The sequence below is a fragment of the Eurosta solidaginis genome, chromosome 2, assembly GCF_040869045.1.
Source record: "Eurosta solidaginis isolate ZX-2024a chromosome 2, ASM4086904v1, whole genome shotgun sequence".
Taxonomy (NCBI): Eukaryota; Metazoa; Arthropoda; class Insecta; order Diptera; family Tephritidae; genus Eurosta; species Eurosta solidaginis.
In genome coordinates, this window is record NC_090320.1 from 175,814,448 (window position 1) to 175,831,081 (window position 16,634).

The 16,634-nt window shown below is 37.1% G+C and overlaps 2 protein-coding genes across 4 annotated transcripts in view; both read left to right on the plus strand.

Moving 5' to 3' along the window:
• The window catches only part of LOC137240344 (uncharacterized), a 68,486-nt gene extending 55,562 nt beyond the window's left edge, over positions 1–12,924 (plus strand). Inside the window, exons 1-6 of one of the 2 annotated variants that reach the window (XM_067766455.1) lie at positions 9,772–10,243; positions 10,521–10,729; positions 10,790–10,999; positions 11,228–11,551; positions 11,623–11,785; positions 11,851–12,924. In XM_067766455.1, coding sequence (XP_067622556.1) covers positions 10,174–10,243; positions 10,521–10,729; positions 10,790–10,999; positions 11,228–11,551; positions 11,623–11,785; positions 11,851–12,290 — 1,416 coding nt within the window. In that variant the 5' untranslated portion in view covers positions 9,772–10,173 and the 3' untranslated portion in view covers positions 12,291–12,924. Of the gene's footprint in view, positions 1–9,771; positions 10,244–10,520; positions 10,730–10,789; positions 11,000–11,227; positions 11,552–11,622; positions 11,786–11,850 lie in introns of those variants that run through there. The other variant, XM_067766456.1, reaches the window with a different exon arrangement.
• Positions 1–16,634, plus strand: part of LOC137240343 (probable G-protein coupled receptor CG31760) — a 1,391,529-nt gene that overhangs the window by 56,092 nt on the left and 1,318,803 nt on the right. The gene's annotated exons all lie outside the window — the stretch shown is intronic.

Here is a 16,634-nt window from a genome sequence, read left to right on the forward strand (position 1 = left end):
CCTTTATGCCGGGAATTGCCCGGTTAATCCAGTACTTAACGAAAATTATCCAAAACTTGCGGAAGAGGAACGCATACTCCCCAGGGAAACGCGTGTCACTCTTGCTCAACTTCGTTCTGGATACTGTAACAGGTTAAACTCTTACCTATCCAGAATCAACCCTGACATACAAAATGTATGCCCCGCTTGCAATGTGTCCCACATGACACTAACCATCTTTTCAATTGTAATGTGGAACCAACGCCTCTAACACTCCTTTCCTTATGGTCCACCCCTGTTGAAACGGCAAGTTTCCTTGGACTCCCGTTAGATGATATTGATGACAATTTGTGATCGGTCGCAGCTATTAGGTGGGGCGAGCATTGCTACAACAACAACAGCTAAAAATAACTACATTCTATATACCTATTCAGTACAATATCCTTATTAACTAACTATGTAATAATGTTTGGTCAGTCGCACCAACAAACCGACGCTGTCGATCAGTTATGTTTATGAGTTAAAATTAAAAAATAAATGTAAGGCGTGATAACCTCCGAAGAGATCTAAGACCGAGCTTCTCTTCCAATTTGCGTCGTGCTCCTCTTGATTTTTCCCTACAAATTGGCGGGACGGGACCTACATGTTTTATGCCGACTCCGAACGGCATCTGCAAGGCAAATGAGTTTTCACACCCGGAGCGCTTGCCAAACACTGCCGAGCGGCGACCCCGCTTAGAAAAATTTTCTTCTAATTGAAAAACCTTATTTCTAAAATTTTGATGTTGCTTTGCCCGGGGTGTGAACCCAGGGCATACGGTGTGGTAGGCGGAGCACGCTACCACCACGGTGTTTATGGGTTAATCAACTTTAAATGGATATGGCTCCCCGCTGGGTTCAATGTAACTTAACTATGCCGCTATGACTGTGTCGCTATGAGTAATTTGTGTGTGGTCGAAAGTGAAATTCATTTGCTTATGCATTTCAAGCTAGACCTATTCTGGCATGGACATAAGTACAAATATCTTGTATTGTGGTAATGCCACACCACGCCTTTCCCGCTTGGTCGATCATGTGCACCTCTCGCCTTCGCCTAATCTCACCCAGTCTATTTGGGACGTCTACCGAGCAAGATTCAAGGGATGCGTCTTTTTTAGCTAGTTCGTCCGCTTTTTCATTCCCATCTATTCCCATAAGCCTGGGACCCAATAACGACAACTAGGCTTCTCCGTCTGCGACAAAAAATTCCATATTGTACATAATTATATATTTTTAACATAGATATATGCTTCTCCCTGTCCCGATTCTCTCCAGAGACTGCTTACACTCTAACACGCATTTAGATGCTGTGCTATGCGAGATTATTGCCTTAATTGCTGCTTGACTGTCAATATAAAAGTTAACACGGTTACAGCTTAAGCTATTCTATTCCACGGTTTCTACCGCTTTGGTTACGGCTAATATTTCCGCTTCAAAAACGCTACAGTAATCCGGCAGCCTGTAGGATCTGCTTAATTCCGGATCAGCACAGTATACCGCAGACCCTACTCCTTCCACTACTTTGGAACCACCTGCGTACACATGTATCGCCTCGTCCGCCATTTGCGCACCCTTGCGCCAACCGTCCACCACTATTGTGGCCTTAAGATCTCCCTCGAAGCGCAGATAGGGAATCAGGTAGTCTGTTCGTCTTGTGATTGATGACGCTATACTACTGTGGCCATATGGTCGGCGCTCAAGCTATCCTGAGGCACCGAGCCTGGTTGCAGTTGTTAATACTATGTTCTTTGCTACCAGGTCTACAAGTGGAATGTGCAGAATGGCATACAATGCAGCCGTCGGGGTTGTTTTCAGGGCTCCCGTAATGCTAAACATTGATAGTCTGCATACCCCTCTAATATTTTGAGGTATGTTGTTTTTTGTGTGACTCTTCACCTAACAAGAACTCGATAGTATAGGATAGGGCTTACAATCGCTGTAAAAACCCAATGAGAAAGAGAGGGCGATAGGCCCCACGTACACCCCAGCATTCTTTTACATGCATAGAGTGCCGTTGAGGCCTTCTTGACCCTCTCTTCCACGTTGAGCTTCCATGACAGCTTACTGTCTAGAATGATTCCTAGATATTTTGTGCAAGGTTTCTCCTGTAAGGTCACCCCTCCTAACTTAGGCCTGGTTAGATTTGGGACCTTGTACCTCTTTGTAAACAAGACCATATCCGTCTTCTCCGCATTGACTTTCAACCCGACATTAGATGCCCAGGTATGAATATCCCAAAGCGCCCGATCCTTCAAAGAACTGATCGTTGGAAGGCACTTTCCACTTATAACAATTGCAACGTCATCTGCGTAAGTCGCAAGTTTTACGTGTCCCTCATCGAATCGCCTGAGCAGTTGGTTTATGACCAGCATCCACAGCAGAGGTGATAGCTCCCTGCGGCGTGCCCCAAAAAAATAAAATACAAAATACAAAAATAAAAGAAAATTTCAAAATGGGCGGGATCCGCCCTTTTTCATTTAATTTGTCTAGAATACTTTTAATGCCATAAGTCGAACAAAAATTTACGCCCAGTTTTATGCACAGTCGACCGTCTGTCCTTCAGCTCGGCCGTTAACACGATAACTTGAGCAAAAATCGATGTATCTTTACTAAACTTAGTTCACGTACTTATCTCAACTCACTTTATCTTGGTATTAAAAATGTGCGCAATTTTGTCTCCAAAGCTCTCAGCTGAGTATGCAATGTTACAACGGAACTTAACCTTCCTTACTTGTTGATATATGAGTTGTTTTATATGGGTTTTTGCTTCGTTGCTGGCCGTTCTAGACGCGAATGTGAAAATTTCGTTTTGATCCAGTTATTGTAAAAAAAAACATGTTGCATTGATAAACATACAAAAATATTTGCACAAAATTAATTATAACAAGTAAGGAAGGCTAAGTTCGGGTGTAACCGAACATTACATACTCAGCTGAGAGCTTTGAGACAAAATAAGGGAAAATCACTATGTAGGAAATTAACCTAGGGTAACCCTGGAATGTGTTTGTATGACATGAGTATCAAATGGAAGGTATTAAAGAGTATTTTAAAAGGGAGTGGGCCATAGTTCTATAGGTGGACGCCTTTTCGAGATATCACCATAAAGGTGGACCAGGGGTGACTATAGAATGTGTTTGTGCGATATGGGTATCAAATGAAAGGTGTTAATTAGTATTTTAAAAGGGAGTGGGCCTTAGTTCTATATGTGGCCGCCTTTTCGAGATATCGTCATAAAGGTAGACCAGGGATGACTCTATAATGTGTTTGTACGATATTGGTATCAACTGAAAGGTTTTAATGAGTATTTTAAAAGGGAGTGGGCCTCAGTTCTATAGGTGGACGCCTTTTCGAGATATCGCCATAAAGGTGGACCAGGTTTGATTCTAGAATGTGTTTGTACGTTATGGGTATCAAATGAAAGGTGTTCATGAATATTTCATTTATATAGGTGTGCGCCTTTTTGAGATATCGCCATAAAGGTGGACCAGGGGTGACTCTAGAATGTGTTTGTACGACATGGGTATCAAATTCAAGGTTTTAATGACACACTCTTTGCCATCCACATTCCCTCTGACGACACAGATATCACAGTACATTCAATAGCTGGGGCAAGTTTTCGATCTTTACATCTGACTCGCTCTTGCTTATTTCCTCCAGCTTTGCGTTTACGGCCACCCAAGTTGGAACTATCAGGACCGGTGCTGCAATAACGAGCAATATGACCTGGTTACCGCACATGAAACATTTGATTGCACCATTATTCTTCTATTGCGTTCCTTTTAAAGCTGCTAAAATTGCGTCTACCCACTCTGGCCTTTCTACTTCTACACGGCGTGCTTTGAAAACTGGCTTACACAGAAGCGACGCTGTTTCCTGAATCAGAGCATGTGATACCGCTTCTGCGAATGCTGGCTTTGGGTTTGCGTATGTAGCTTGCTTTGTTTCGACGTCCCGTATGCCATTTATAAAGCTCTGAATCTTTACCCTTTCAGTGTATTCCACGGGCGCGTCCACATTCGCTAAATGTGCCAGCCTTTCAACATCCGACGGATACTCCTGCAAAGTCTCATTCACTTTTTGGTAGCGCTTTTGCAACTCAATTTGATATATCTGTTTCTTTTGCTCGCTTCCGTAACGTCATCAATGCTTCATAGTGGTTCCCCTCTCCTTCGGGAATCGTCTGTAGGATTTCGGCTGGTGGCCCCTTCAATGCTATGAACAGAGCTGCAACTTTATCTTCAGCATTCCAGTTCACTTCTGCGGTCTTCTCAAACTGTAGCTTAAAAACCTGGAAAGGAACAGAACCGTCAAAGGATGGTGTGTTTGCCTTTGGATTGCTTGCTGAAACAGTTGGGCTGGGTTTAATTGCAACTCCGGTATACGACCTCTCAAAGAATCCAACTCTGCTTCGATTTTTTTCCTCAAACTGCGTTATTTTCTCATCCATACGCGCTTCGAGTTTAGATGATATACGCGCCTCTTGCGCTTCGAGTTGTACTATTATGCGTGCCTCTTGTTCTTTCAGTTGTGTTTCCATCTTTGATGTAATCTGGGTCGACATTTCTGAAATACGCGTTTCTTGTGCTTCAGTCTTTGATGTTATACGCGTCTCCTGGGATTCCAGTTGGGATGCTATACTTGTCTTCTGTTCTGCCAGCTGAGATGTTATATTTGTCTTTTGTTCTTCCAGTTGAGATGGCATTTGCGACGACATTTCTGAAATGCGTGCCTCCTGTGCTTCCATCTTGGATGTTACTATCGATGTTTGTGCAGATATGGCAGCCAAAATCGTGTTCAAGTCTGTGCTCGTAACTGTCTACGAAGTTTCGTTTTTCTCCTCAATTTTTGTTGTTGTCTTGTCGACATCAAGATGAAAGACATACTCTTCCACGTTAATTCCTTCTGCTTCATTGCCTTTCGTAAACGTGCCTGAAGTTCAAGTTTAATGCCGGTTGTATTCAATCCGCGGCTCTCCAACTCCTTCTCCAGTAGCTGGATCTTCAATTCACTTTACTTTGCGATGTCTTGTTGTACTCGAAATCTTCGGAATTTATTCAACAATTCCTCTTCTGACACCAATTGTAACGAATTTAGTGCAATCTGCTTATTTGCAACCTTCTGCTAACGTTCGAATCACTAAACTGTTGAATAAATAACTCAAATATTGAATAATGCAAAAATGGTCTTTATTAAACTACTTGACAATAACACTTATACTTCGCAACTTATAGCTTGCTTAAATCAAACTGACTGTCGTCTACTGTTGCTGCTTTTTATACTCTTCGATTTCCTCGGCCCATACTTCTAGGCGTTTCTATTCTAGAATTTACTAGTTAGTTATCAGCTATAAAATTCCGTAGTTATACGTTTATAGCTTCTCATATGCGCGTGTATATGTGAGTGATACTTGTACAAATTATTGCCTTCTTTTGTGAGCATCTCAGATAAGATATATGCATGTGTTTGTGCGTTTTCTCTCCGCTGCGTGTACGTACATATGTGTAGACATAATGATTGATTCGTTTATGTAGATCAGGGCTATTCATTTCATAGCACAATTGTGCCCTCTCAATTCACATGCATATGATTCGCTCTGTCGTCGTTAATTGAGTTAGTCGTCGCTTGCAGAGTTGTGCTTTTTCGTTCATTTCAGAGATTCGAATCTTTCGTTCTTTTTCTGATTAACGAACAAGTTGTTCTTTTTGTTCATCTGATCATTTTTTTTTTCTAGCAAATTTGATCACTGCTGCTCGCACCCGCAAAAAAAGCCAACAAGTATAGATGGGGGTGTGTATGCAGCAATGCTTTGTGTAGGTATATTTAAATGAGTAATGAATAAATAAGTTAATATATATATGTATAATTAACTTCAAAAAAAGTTACAAATTTCGGAAGATCCAGGAAATTGAAAGAGTACAGACACAAATTGTAAATATGAACTTTTCATGTTTAATAAATGTAATAGTTAGTTTCTTACAAAACATGTTTTTCATAAATAGTCCATACATATATTGTTGTAGCAGTGCCACACACAAAGATGACCACACACATCTTTAGTGTAAGTGGCATCATCGACATCGTGCTCACTGTGAATTTCTGCGTATGTATGTACGAATTTACAGCGTTCCCGAACGAGAAGAGAGAAGGAATAACATTAGGTAAAACGAACTAAAAGAACAAATGAACTAAAAGAACCGAAATCGAAGATCTAGTTCTCTTATTCAGTTGAGAGACCCGGTCAATTGACCAAGTTCAGAACGAAACGACCCAATTCTAGTCGCTTGGCACTTGGCGTAGCAACATCGGCGGTGGGTATCGGCTGATCGGTATCAAAATATGTATGAAAAATTATGCGCGATACATATGTTTATTGTTAGCTCGTTGCTTGCTATCATTGTACAGGTTTACAAGTATGATATGTATGAGAGGGAAACAATTTCTTTCCCTTTCTAACACACGGCAGTTTGGCACTTCGGTCAGTGTCAAACTAGCGTGGAACCCAGTGGAACCTGCGTGGAACATGAGTTTTGACACTGAACGAAGTGTCAAAATTACCGGGGTTGCTTCGTCGAAAGCGACACAGGGAAGCAAAAAAGGGATCGGAATATCAGATATGGGTTGCTGTGATGGTAAATTTTTTTGAACGAATTTAGTAGGAAATTTTAAGTGCACCATATGGGTCCTTCAGAAAATTATAAAAAAGTCTTCAATTGGGGTATCTGAGGACGCGTAGTTATTTCAGTATTAAGAATACAAACACGTGAGTTAAGTTTTTCTACCCGTTCAAAAGTTCTCCGCGAAAAACAGTTTGAAACCGAGGTCGACTGCAATAACCCGTCCAAAAAAGCGGAAAGAAAAATGAATAGACGCGTTTTGTCCTGTTGTCAATAGTCCGAAGAGAAAAAGTATTCGAATTATTTGAAGCGAGGCCAAAACGCGTCTATTAATACCTCCCCCGACGGTTTTGATCGTGTTTTACAAACGTCCCCGGTAATAAAGTATCACAATTTGTTAATTAAAATTGTCCAAAATATATGGTTATTAAAGAGAGATGTAATTAAGTGCTCGTTTGAAAGTAAACAAGTATATTTCTTTGTAATATAAGAAAAAAAATTTTAAGCAGTTTTCGATAGCAGCTACTAAACTTTTTTTGGTCCTAAGAAGTACAACAGTGCCAAATAGCATCCACAAAAAAAAACGAACAAGAACAAGCATTTTATCAGGTGAGCGTGGCTGTGTATGTGCGTGCTGCTACATATCCTACTTGTAGACCTGTACAATGGCTTGCTATTAAGCGACTAAATGAAAAATCAATTCATACGCACGATCATCGCTACGATTGCGCTCTCACTAATACAGGTGCACTTTCAGTTTTGAATAGCCCTGAAGTAGATACAAGTGACTGCTTGCTTTATTGTTGTTGTGGCTTTATTTATTTATAGCGTTTTTTTTCTGGCAAAAGTGTTACGCTCTTTGTACGCCGCGCAAGGGTTGTAAATATATTTTGTTCTGTTCTAAAAAGCAGGTAACGCCTTTACGGGGTATTTCGTTCTTTTGTGAAAATTGGTGCCTGCTCGCAACGCAAAAGCGTTAAACTATTACCCTGCATAAAATGGCTGTGTGGAAGTGCAACTCTGTTAAACTAGCTGATTGTGACAATTTATTTTCGTAACTTCACATATTTTTATGCGGAGAAAATTGAAATGAAGGAAATAATTGCTAATGAATTTTTATTATCATTGACAGCGTGTTTGTGAAAATCAGCTAACACACGGGGTAGCCATTTTATGTTCTTTGCATGCACAATAAAAGTTGAAAATTTTCTGTGGTAGGAGTAACTCTATTGAGGCTTTACCATTTACTTAGGCAACAATTTATTTCAGAAAATAAAACGCTATTAGTATCAGATTAGTGATGTGAGTATCTCTTAGTGTCAATAATATTCGTCACAATATACTCTGTGAGATCTGCTCTGTTTTCATTTATCATGAGTATAAAAATTTTAAATTGTCAAAATTAAAGAAAATATCACATAAATATAGTAAATAAAAATAAGAATATATTTTGTCTCTTTATATTTCAATATGTATCAGACGACCGCCGGGGTGGGCAGGTGGTAGCGTGCTCCTCAAAGCACACCGAAGACCCCGGGTTCAATTCCCGGGCAAAGCAATATCAAAAATTTAGAAACAAGAAAAAAGCTTTTCCAAGCAGGGTTGCCTTCCGGCAGTGATTAGCAAATACTGCCATGAAAAGCCTATCAGTAAAAACTCATCTGCGCTGCAGAGTCGGCGTAAAACCCGGAGGTCCCGTCCCACCAAGCACGACGCAAATGGGATGAGGAGCCTCTTTGGAGGTATGTACATTTGTATATCGCGACTTGCAATTATTAAAAAAAATCCTATAAGATACAAAGCCCGAATAATGCATATTTTGAAAGCTCCATATACGGTTTAAAATTGTCCAAGTTTGAATTCGTCATTTCGGGAACGAGGGAATACATGTCAATATTACTTACGCTAAAAGCGCAGATTCCATTAAAAAGCCCTCTTGAGTAGTATTTTGACAGATAAATCAGACGTCATATTGAATTTAAAGTGACTAGTATTGTAAAGGAAAATAAAATCAGCTTAATTGCTAAAGCTGGATGCCTATAGAATTAGTGGTCATTCCGGGAACTCTGATTTAGAAGACATCGAGATTGAAATCATCAATCATTCCTAATGGGTAGTCACGTCAGGTATACCTTATTAAACAAAATACTGATTTTTTAGCATACCGCGGACAAAGATGGCAAAATCGTCATATCGGAAACGTTTTCAATTTCCAGCTTCATAATACGACGATTAGAAGGATTTCAGAACTTTTGAACTTGCTTATAACTACGAATCTTTACTAATTACAGAAGAATTGGTTACAATTAAAAGTAAGAGGATTACAAATAAACTAAAATTAGTATGTTAAAATGTTTTTAAAATCTAATCGTCATTCCGGGAACGCAAATTTAATCGACTAAAATTGTATACTTTATTAGAGTACCCAGTAGACGTTATCCTGCCGTATATTTGAAAATTGGACTTCCATTCCGTGTATCATTCTTAGTATCATCGAATAGACTACAACTTTACTACTTTTTTCATTTTTCCTTCTTATTAATGTTTTTTCATTATTGCCTTAATCTTCACTCTTTTCTCACTCTCCTTCACCCACTCAGTTCCATTCCTACGCACTCCCTCTCTCATTCCCATTCCCACTCTTACTCCGTCTTCCACTCCTTATCTTTCTCATCTAAATAATTCCTAATTTATACTGAATCTATGTATATACCAAATATTGGATATCCACTTCAAAAATTAGAGAGGCGTTGAGAATAAAATTTTTGTTTCATTCACACTCTTCTCCTCTCACTTTATTCACACTACTCCCACTTCCATGGAATCTATATACAAAATATTAGATACCCCATTCATTCCCACTCTCTCTCGTACTCCTATCTTCACGGTTTCCACCTTTCCCACATAAATTACTCCATATATAGAATCTACATAGATACCAAATATTGCATACCCCTTTAATATAAATACGGGAATAAAGCGAATATAAATATTTGCTAAAAGAGGCTAGCGCCTCTCACTTTTCCGAAATTTTATATAGCCCCAAAAATACCGGATGACCACGTGAACCTACACTCAAAAAATTTTTTGTCCTAAAGTTAGGAAATTTTCCTATTTTGTAGGAAAAACTTATGGTTTTAACGAAATTCGTTCTTAAAATGTAAGAAAAATCGCGCTTAAAACAAGTAAGTAATTTCTTTGACCTGATATTTAATAAAGTTTTACTAATTTTTAGTAAATTTCGACGATATCAAGTAACAAATTGCTTAAAACCAGAAATAAGTACACATTATACTTAAGTTTAAGACACGTTCCTCAAAATAAGGAAATAAAAACAAAATCTCATAACAGGGCTAGCAATATGAATATAAGTAAATATGTATGTATGTAAATCCACATAAATGTGCATATATATGTATGTACATACATACCATCGGAGGCTGGAGTTTTTCGCAAAGTCCCGTTAGATTTCATTATTTTTGTCAAAATAAAAGAGTTTTACAGTTTAAAGTTGGAATTTGTGAGTGTCGGTGTAATGCAGCATGAGTGAAGCTGATTTTTTAGACTTGTTATTTTCTTTGAAAGGTGAAATGTTTTTTGACTTATTTAAAGGTGAGTTAAGAGTGTAAAAGTGTAATAAATGTGATAAATGTAAGGGAATATTTTAATTCCTTTTGAATTATTTTTGCTGTATACTAATAAATTTTTATCAAAGAAGCTGCATACATGGTGATAAGTTATATGTGCCGATAACTTTTTGCGTGAATGCACATAAATTGATAAGAGTGTATAAGTCATTTATCCACATTTTGTTCATCTTAAATCGGACATCCAAAACTTTTTGTTAATATTTACAAATGTTTTTATTTGTTATTACTATTTTTTCTAGAACACAACATAACGCTAGAGGCTTTGAACTATATGAAAGGCAGCCATTTAAGTGAGATAGTGCCAAAATCTCTGTTTGGAAACAGGATAATTTTTGAACATAATTTGCGTCTTTGGCAAATATCACAAGGCTACGACAGCGAGTGCCACAGTGGATCAACACAATCTATCAGCAATAGCTTTTGTGATGCCGTTGATGACGTAAATGAGGTAATTGTTGGAAAAATAGCCAGGAAACTATCATTAATTTAATATCATTAAATTTAATAGATTCCAATTTTAGACGTCTTAAAATCCAGTTCTGGTGGAGCAGCACTATTGAAGTCGTACGAAATATACAAAAAACTTTCAGAACCACAGAGAAAAATGATAACTTCTTCCATTTGCGCATACATTCTCGATAATAAGATAGCAGCTCGGCCGAAATTATTCGAAAATATTTCTAAAAGACTTGTTGTGATTTTTCCTACAGAAACAAAGGTAGAGTTTTAATTACAAAACAATAATTGGGCTGTCGTATTCGTTGTAAAGTATTTAGTTTCTGTCTGTTGCTATGGTTTCCAATGTAAAATTTGATAACATAGCACATATGACGAATAGGATACCTTGTGAATACCGTAAATAATACAAAAAAAAAAAGATTATAAAATATAATAGCCAATTAATTAATCAAAACAAAAATCTTAATAAAAAAACCGTTTGTTTCAGGATACTTATTTTTTACATAGAAAGGGGAGAAAGCCAGGAGGCTCCCTATATGCGAAATATCACAACGCATTATATCGGTTGCGGAAAGACAGTTTCAAGGAGAATGAACAACCCCAAATAAATTCACAAACAGTCATCCAAACTACTGTTGAATGTGAGGAAAATAAACTCTGGCTTCTATACAATATTGCACCCTACGACGAGGTTGTACAAAAATGGCAACATTGTTTTATCAGCAGAACCCAATTTTTCAAATCTGCTGCATCTATATCTGATATTCTGGCTGAGTGGCCGATCTTGAAACAAAGCTTTGGCTACTGCTTGGTAAATGTTCTCAATTTATTTTATTTATATTAAATTATACTAAAATTTATTTTTATAATAATTTTTTACAGATTGATAGCGATTTTGCGAATATTTATGAGCAGAAGCAAAATCTTTTATTAGAAAATTGGGACTCATTTGTTGAGAAAGTGACTCCCATATTAAAACGTACAATCAAAGATCCTTTCACCTTGGCTTTTCTTTATAAAATAGACTCAGAAAATTTAGAAAAAGGTTAAAGATTAATTTAAAACTTATTGAATATGTGTAGTTATAAATGTTTATATTCTTTTTTTTAGATATCCGTGATATTATCATTTGCGTTATTCTACCAGCTCTTCTAAAGCCGAAAAACCGAAACTGTAAAAAGAAAACGACAATATCTAACTCGAGGGACTCATTTTTGTGTTACGCAACAAGCCGACTGGAGTTACAGCAAAAAATCAATTCAATCACGGATGAAGTTTATGGACAGAATATAAAACTGCAGCCGTTTTTGTGTGCGATCGGTGATGACATCATCGATTTAAAAGAGTTTTACGTTTATTTCGCAGGTATATATTATAAATTAAGTAACATTGTTAAAAGCATTGATATATGTTTCAAAATATTTCATGTGTTGGATTTGAAATATCCACAAAATTGTGAACAAATATGGAATTTTGTAGACCAATTCTTTTTTAAAATTTCTAATACTAAAGACAGTTTTATATCTACAATAATTAATGATTTACAATGATTTGCTTTGTATGTAAAAAAGAATTTTTATCTTGCGAACATTTGTTTGTTCATTTGAAATATTACCATTAGAAACAACCAACTGATATTTTTGAATGTGGATTCATTAGTTGCCATCAAATTGTTACGGACTTTAAGTCGTTTCGCCGACATATGCGCAACACTAATCACAAATTTGAGCATAACGAAATATTAAAACAAAATTGTTCTTTAAATACACAATTATCGAAAGTTGATACCTGCTTTTCTTCATGTAAAACTCATGAAACAAAAGAGCAAAAAAAATTCTCAGGAATTTTATTTGCAACCATTATACGAAAATTCTCTTAAATTTACAATGAAAAAATATGCTACCAATTTTTATCCCCGAAATATTATATTGAAAAATGCATTTGTTTTGATTTTTGTAAGATGTATGGCACGGTTTATCTATCAAATATGTTTGTATGTTTTTTCCAACCTAGTATTATTATTTTCAAAATTAAAGAAGTTTTTAAGTTGGAGAATGAGGTGTATACGCTTTTACAGCAAGTTTCTGAAGTAAAATATGAAAAACATTTATTATCGTATATGCTAGGAGCAGAAATAAACAATTTTAAAGTCGTTCATTTAAAAAAAATGTCGTACCCACCAATAAAGGCACATATATTAAATAAGAATATGTATGTGAAACTTAAATATTATTTCTAAACATTTTGTAAAAAGCTTTATTAATAACAATTTAAATAAATGTACATATATATATGAAAAATTATTTTACTGAGTAAAGCATTTATTTCTATAAAGGAAAAAATATTATAAAAGTAAGTATGATATAGACTTATATTAGTACTAAAATTAAGTAGTTTTATCTACTTGTGTTGAGGCCAACATATCTTTAAAATTGCAAAAAATTTTAAGTATCACTTATACTTGAATTGAGGAAAAATATTTCTTTGTTTAAAGTACAATTGTTACTAAAGTTAAAGAAATATTTACTTGGCCTATGCTTATTCAGCTTAAGTAAATGATATCCTTTATTCGATAATGCTTTAGTGCAATTTTGTTCCCTTCTTGTCCTTAAATTTATATGGGGCTTCCTAATTTTTAGGAAAACCTTTTTTTGAGTGTACCCTGAAAATTTCGTGAAGATCGTTTGGGTACTTTGAACTCATACAAAACACACACACGTCCATTTCTTACCTAGCTTTTATTATCTTGGGTTGTATGTATGTACGTATGTATGAAACGGATCTTTGAGCATAATTTTCAGCTTCAAGAAGTTTGAAACACATATTCAGGACACTTTACACACGTATTCAGGACACACGCTTATGGGACATAAAGTCAATTGACCTTATGACCACTTAAAATAAATAAATAAAAATGTAAGGCGCGATAACCTCCGAAGAGATCTAAGGCCGAGCTTCTCTTCCAATTTGCGTCGTGCTCCTCTTGATTTTACCCTACAAATTGGCCGGACGGCACCTACATGTTTTATGCCGACTCCGAACGGCATCTGCAAGGCAGATGAGTTTTCACTGAGTGCTTTTCATGGCAGAAATACAATCGGAGCGCTTGCCAGACACTGCCGAGGGGCGACCCCACTTAGAAAAATTTTCTTCTAATTGAAAAATCTTATTTCTAAAATTTTGACGTTGCTTTGCCCGGGAGTTGAACCCAGGGCATACGGTGTGATAGGCGGAGCACGCTACCATCACACCACGGTGGCCGCCAACCACTTAAAATGGCAATAAGTTGAATTGAAACTTTGCGCACGTATCACAGAACGATGACAATGCAATAGTTTGATGGTGAGGTGACATTGAATGGCCATAAAGTTAATTGAAAATATGCGCATGTATCAATGACCTATGACAATGCAATAATATGATGTGGGTCGACATAATAAGCTCACAGGATATAAAGTCTTTGAACACTTATCAAGGCCCGAGGACAGTTTAATAGTGTGGTGACATAAGGTCAATGGACCTCAGGCCAGCTTACCTTATGACCACTTCAAAGGGGTCATAATGCCAATTTACCTTATAGCCATTTGAATTGATAATAAAATAATTTGCCCACTTAACGTAGCCATAGGGCCAGTAGACTTGAGGCCTCTTAAAAATTTTGTGTAGTAGCCATTTAGGACGTTTCCGTTTGACCATGTGATATTTCGAGAAAAATACCATAACCATATTTTGACTGATGTGAGACGAACACAAAATCACAAAAGCTCCTGGGGATAAATTTTATATTAATTTTTACTTGATTTTCCATTGGAGTCCCATTGATTTTCTATTAGCGCCCCAAATTTTTTTATTCCATATTTTCTTTGGGCTCAAACATTAATCAGTCAAACAGTAAAAGTCTACACGTACAAGCAAATGGCTGGAGTCTGAAAGTACTCGAAATCACGGAAATCTACAAGTAAAATACATAGAACTAAAAAATTTAAAATAAATAATTATTTGAAAAAACTAAAAACCCACGCTTTCAAAGCTTACAGAACTAAAAAATTAGAAAATAGGTTTTAATCACAAAGATTTTATGTTACATTACTAGAAGGTGGAATAATTTACGATGTATGTATATTGGCAATCGTGCCCTCCGTCATCCCTTGTCAAATTTGGTTTCGTGACAAACCGGTTTCGGCGTTGTGCCATCGTCAGTGTCGATTTTCATTCTGATTTGTAGTTGTCGTTTGTCTTGTATTTATAGTTCGCAGATACCTGAGCATGGCGGCCACCGTGGTGTGATGGTAGCGTGCTCCGCCTACCACACCGTATGCCCTGGGTTCACACCCCGAGCAAAGCAACATCAAAATTTTAGAAATAGGGTTTTTCAATTAGAAGAAAATTTTTCTAAGCGGGGTGGCCACTCGGCAGTGTTTGGCAAGCGCTCCGGGTGTATTTCTGCCATGAAAAGCTCTCAGTGAAAACTCATCTGCCTTGCAGATGCCGTTCGGAGTCGGCATAAAACATGTAGGTCCCGTCCGGCCAATTTTTAGGGAAAATCAAAAGGGGCACGACGCAAATTGGAAGAGAAGCTCGGCCTTAGATCTCTTTGGAGGTTATCGTGCCTTACATTTATTTTTTTTTTTTTAGATACCTGAGCAGGTATTGTCTAAAATAATCATGGGTATATTTATGTGTATGTGCTGTGTGTTCATTCAGAACCGAGGGTGGTTTTTACTGATCGATTTGTGTGGCTTACCGAGGCAGCTAAAAGTCAGTAATTCTAGTCGTTTGACTTCCTTTGTGTGTTTGTTGTTTTGGTGCATTTATTGTTTTGTGTTTAGTTGTTATTGTGTGTTTGTCTGTTGAACCTATGCGATTTCTTTGTTTCTTGTAAACAAGTTTTAAAGGCTCAAATATTGTGTTTATCTGTTCGTTTATTATTCTCCCGTCGCTGTTTTCTGTTTGTATACTTCCATGCCTTCGAGTACGTTGAGACGTCGGCCTTTTGCTTGATTTTCCAAAATATGTCATAGTCGTCCAGGTGTTATTATTATTTTCCTTTTTTTTTTGTTCTCCTTACGTCTTCTGAGCTTATCTACTAGTGCTTTTTTATACTCAGCTGAGCAGAGCTCACAGAGTATATTAATTTTGTTCGCATAACGGTACCCCTAATGGCATAAACTAATCGAGATAGATATAGACTTCTATATATCAAAATGATCTGGGAGAAAAAGGAATTCATTTAGCCATGTTCGTCCGTCCGTCTGCCAGTAAACACGATAACTTGAGTAAACGGGCTATAACCACGCCCACTTTTTCGATATCGAAAAACCGAAAAAGTGCGATAATGCATTGCCAAAGAGGGATAAAGCGATGAAACTTGGTAAGTGGGTTGACCTTATGACGCAGAGTAGAAAATTAATAAAATTATGGACGACGGGTATGGCACAGCCAACTATTAAAAGAAGGTAATTTAAAAGTTTTGCAAGCTGTAATTTGGCAGTCGTTGAAGATATCATGATGAAATTTGGCAGTACTTTACTCCTGTTACTATATCGTCGGTTCAGTGCCAAAACCACGAATGTGCATATTTGATGTGTTGAGAAAAACGCGTAAGACATTGTTAAAAATAGAGCTTTAATTAATAGAGATTTAATTTTGTACTTTTCAACCACTATTGGAAGGTTTACTTTTGTAAACCACTAGGTAGGTAGGTTGAACTGGCCGGTCCATGAGGAACTCACATAGACTGATTGAGTCCGTAGTGTTACCAGAAGTTTGTTTCAACGACCAAACTGAAAAACCCTATCAAAAACCAGGACCTATGTTATAAAATAACTCCGTCCTCTTGGCAAATACTAGAAGCTTCCTAGGACTTAAGCCACTTGCTGCTAGATCTGACAGCT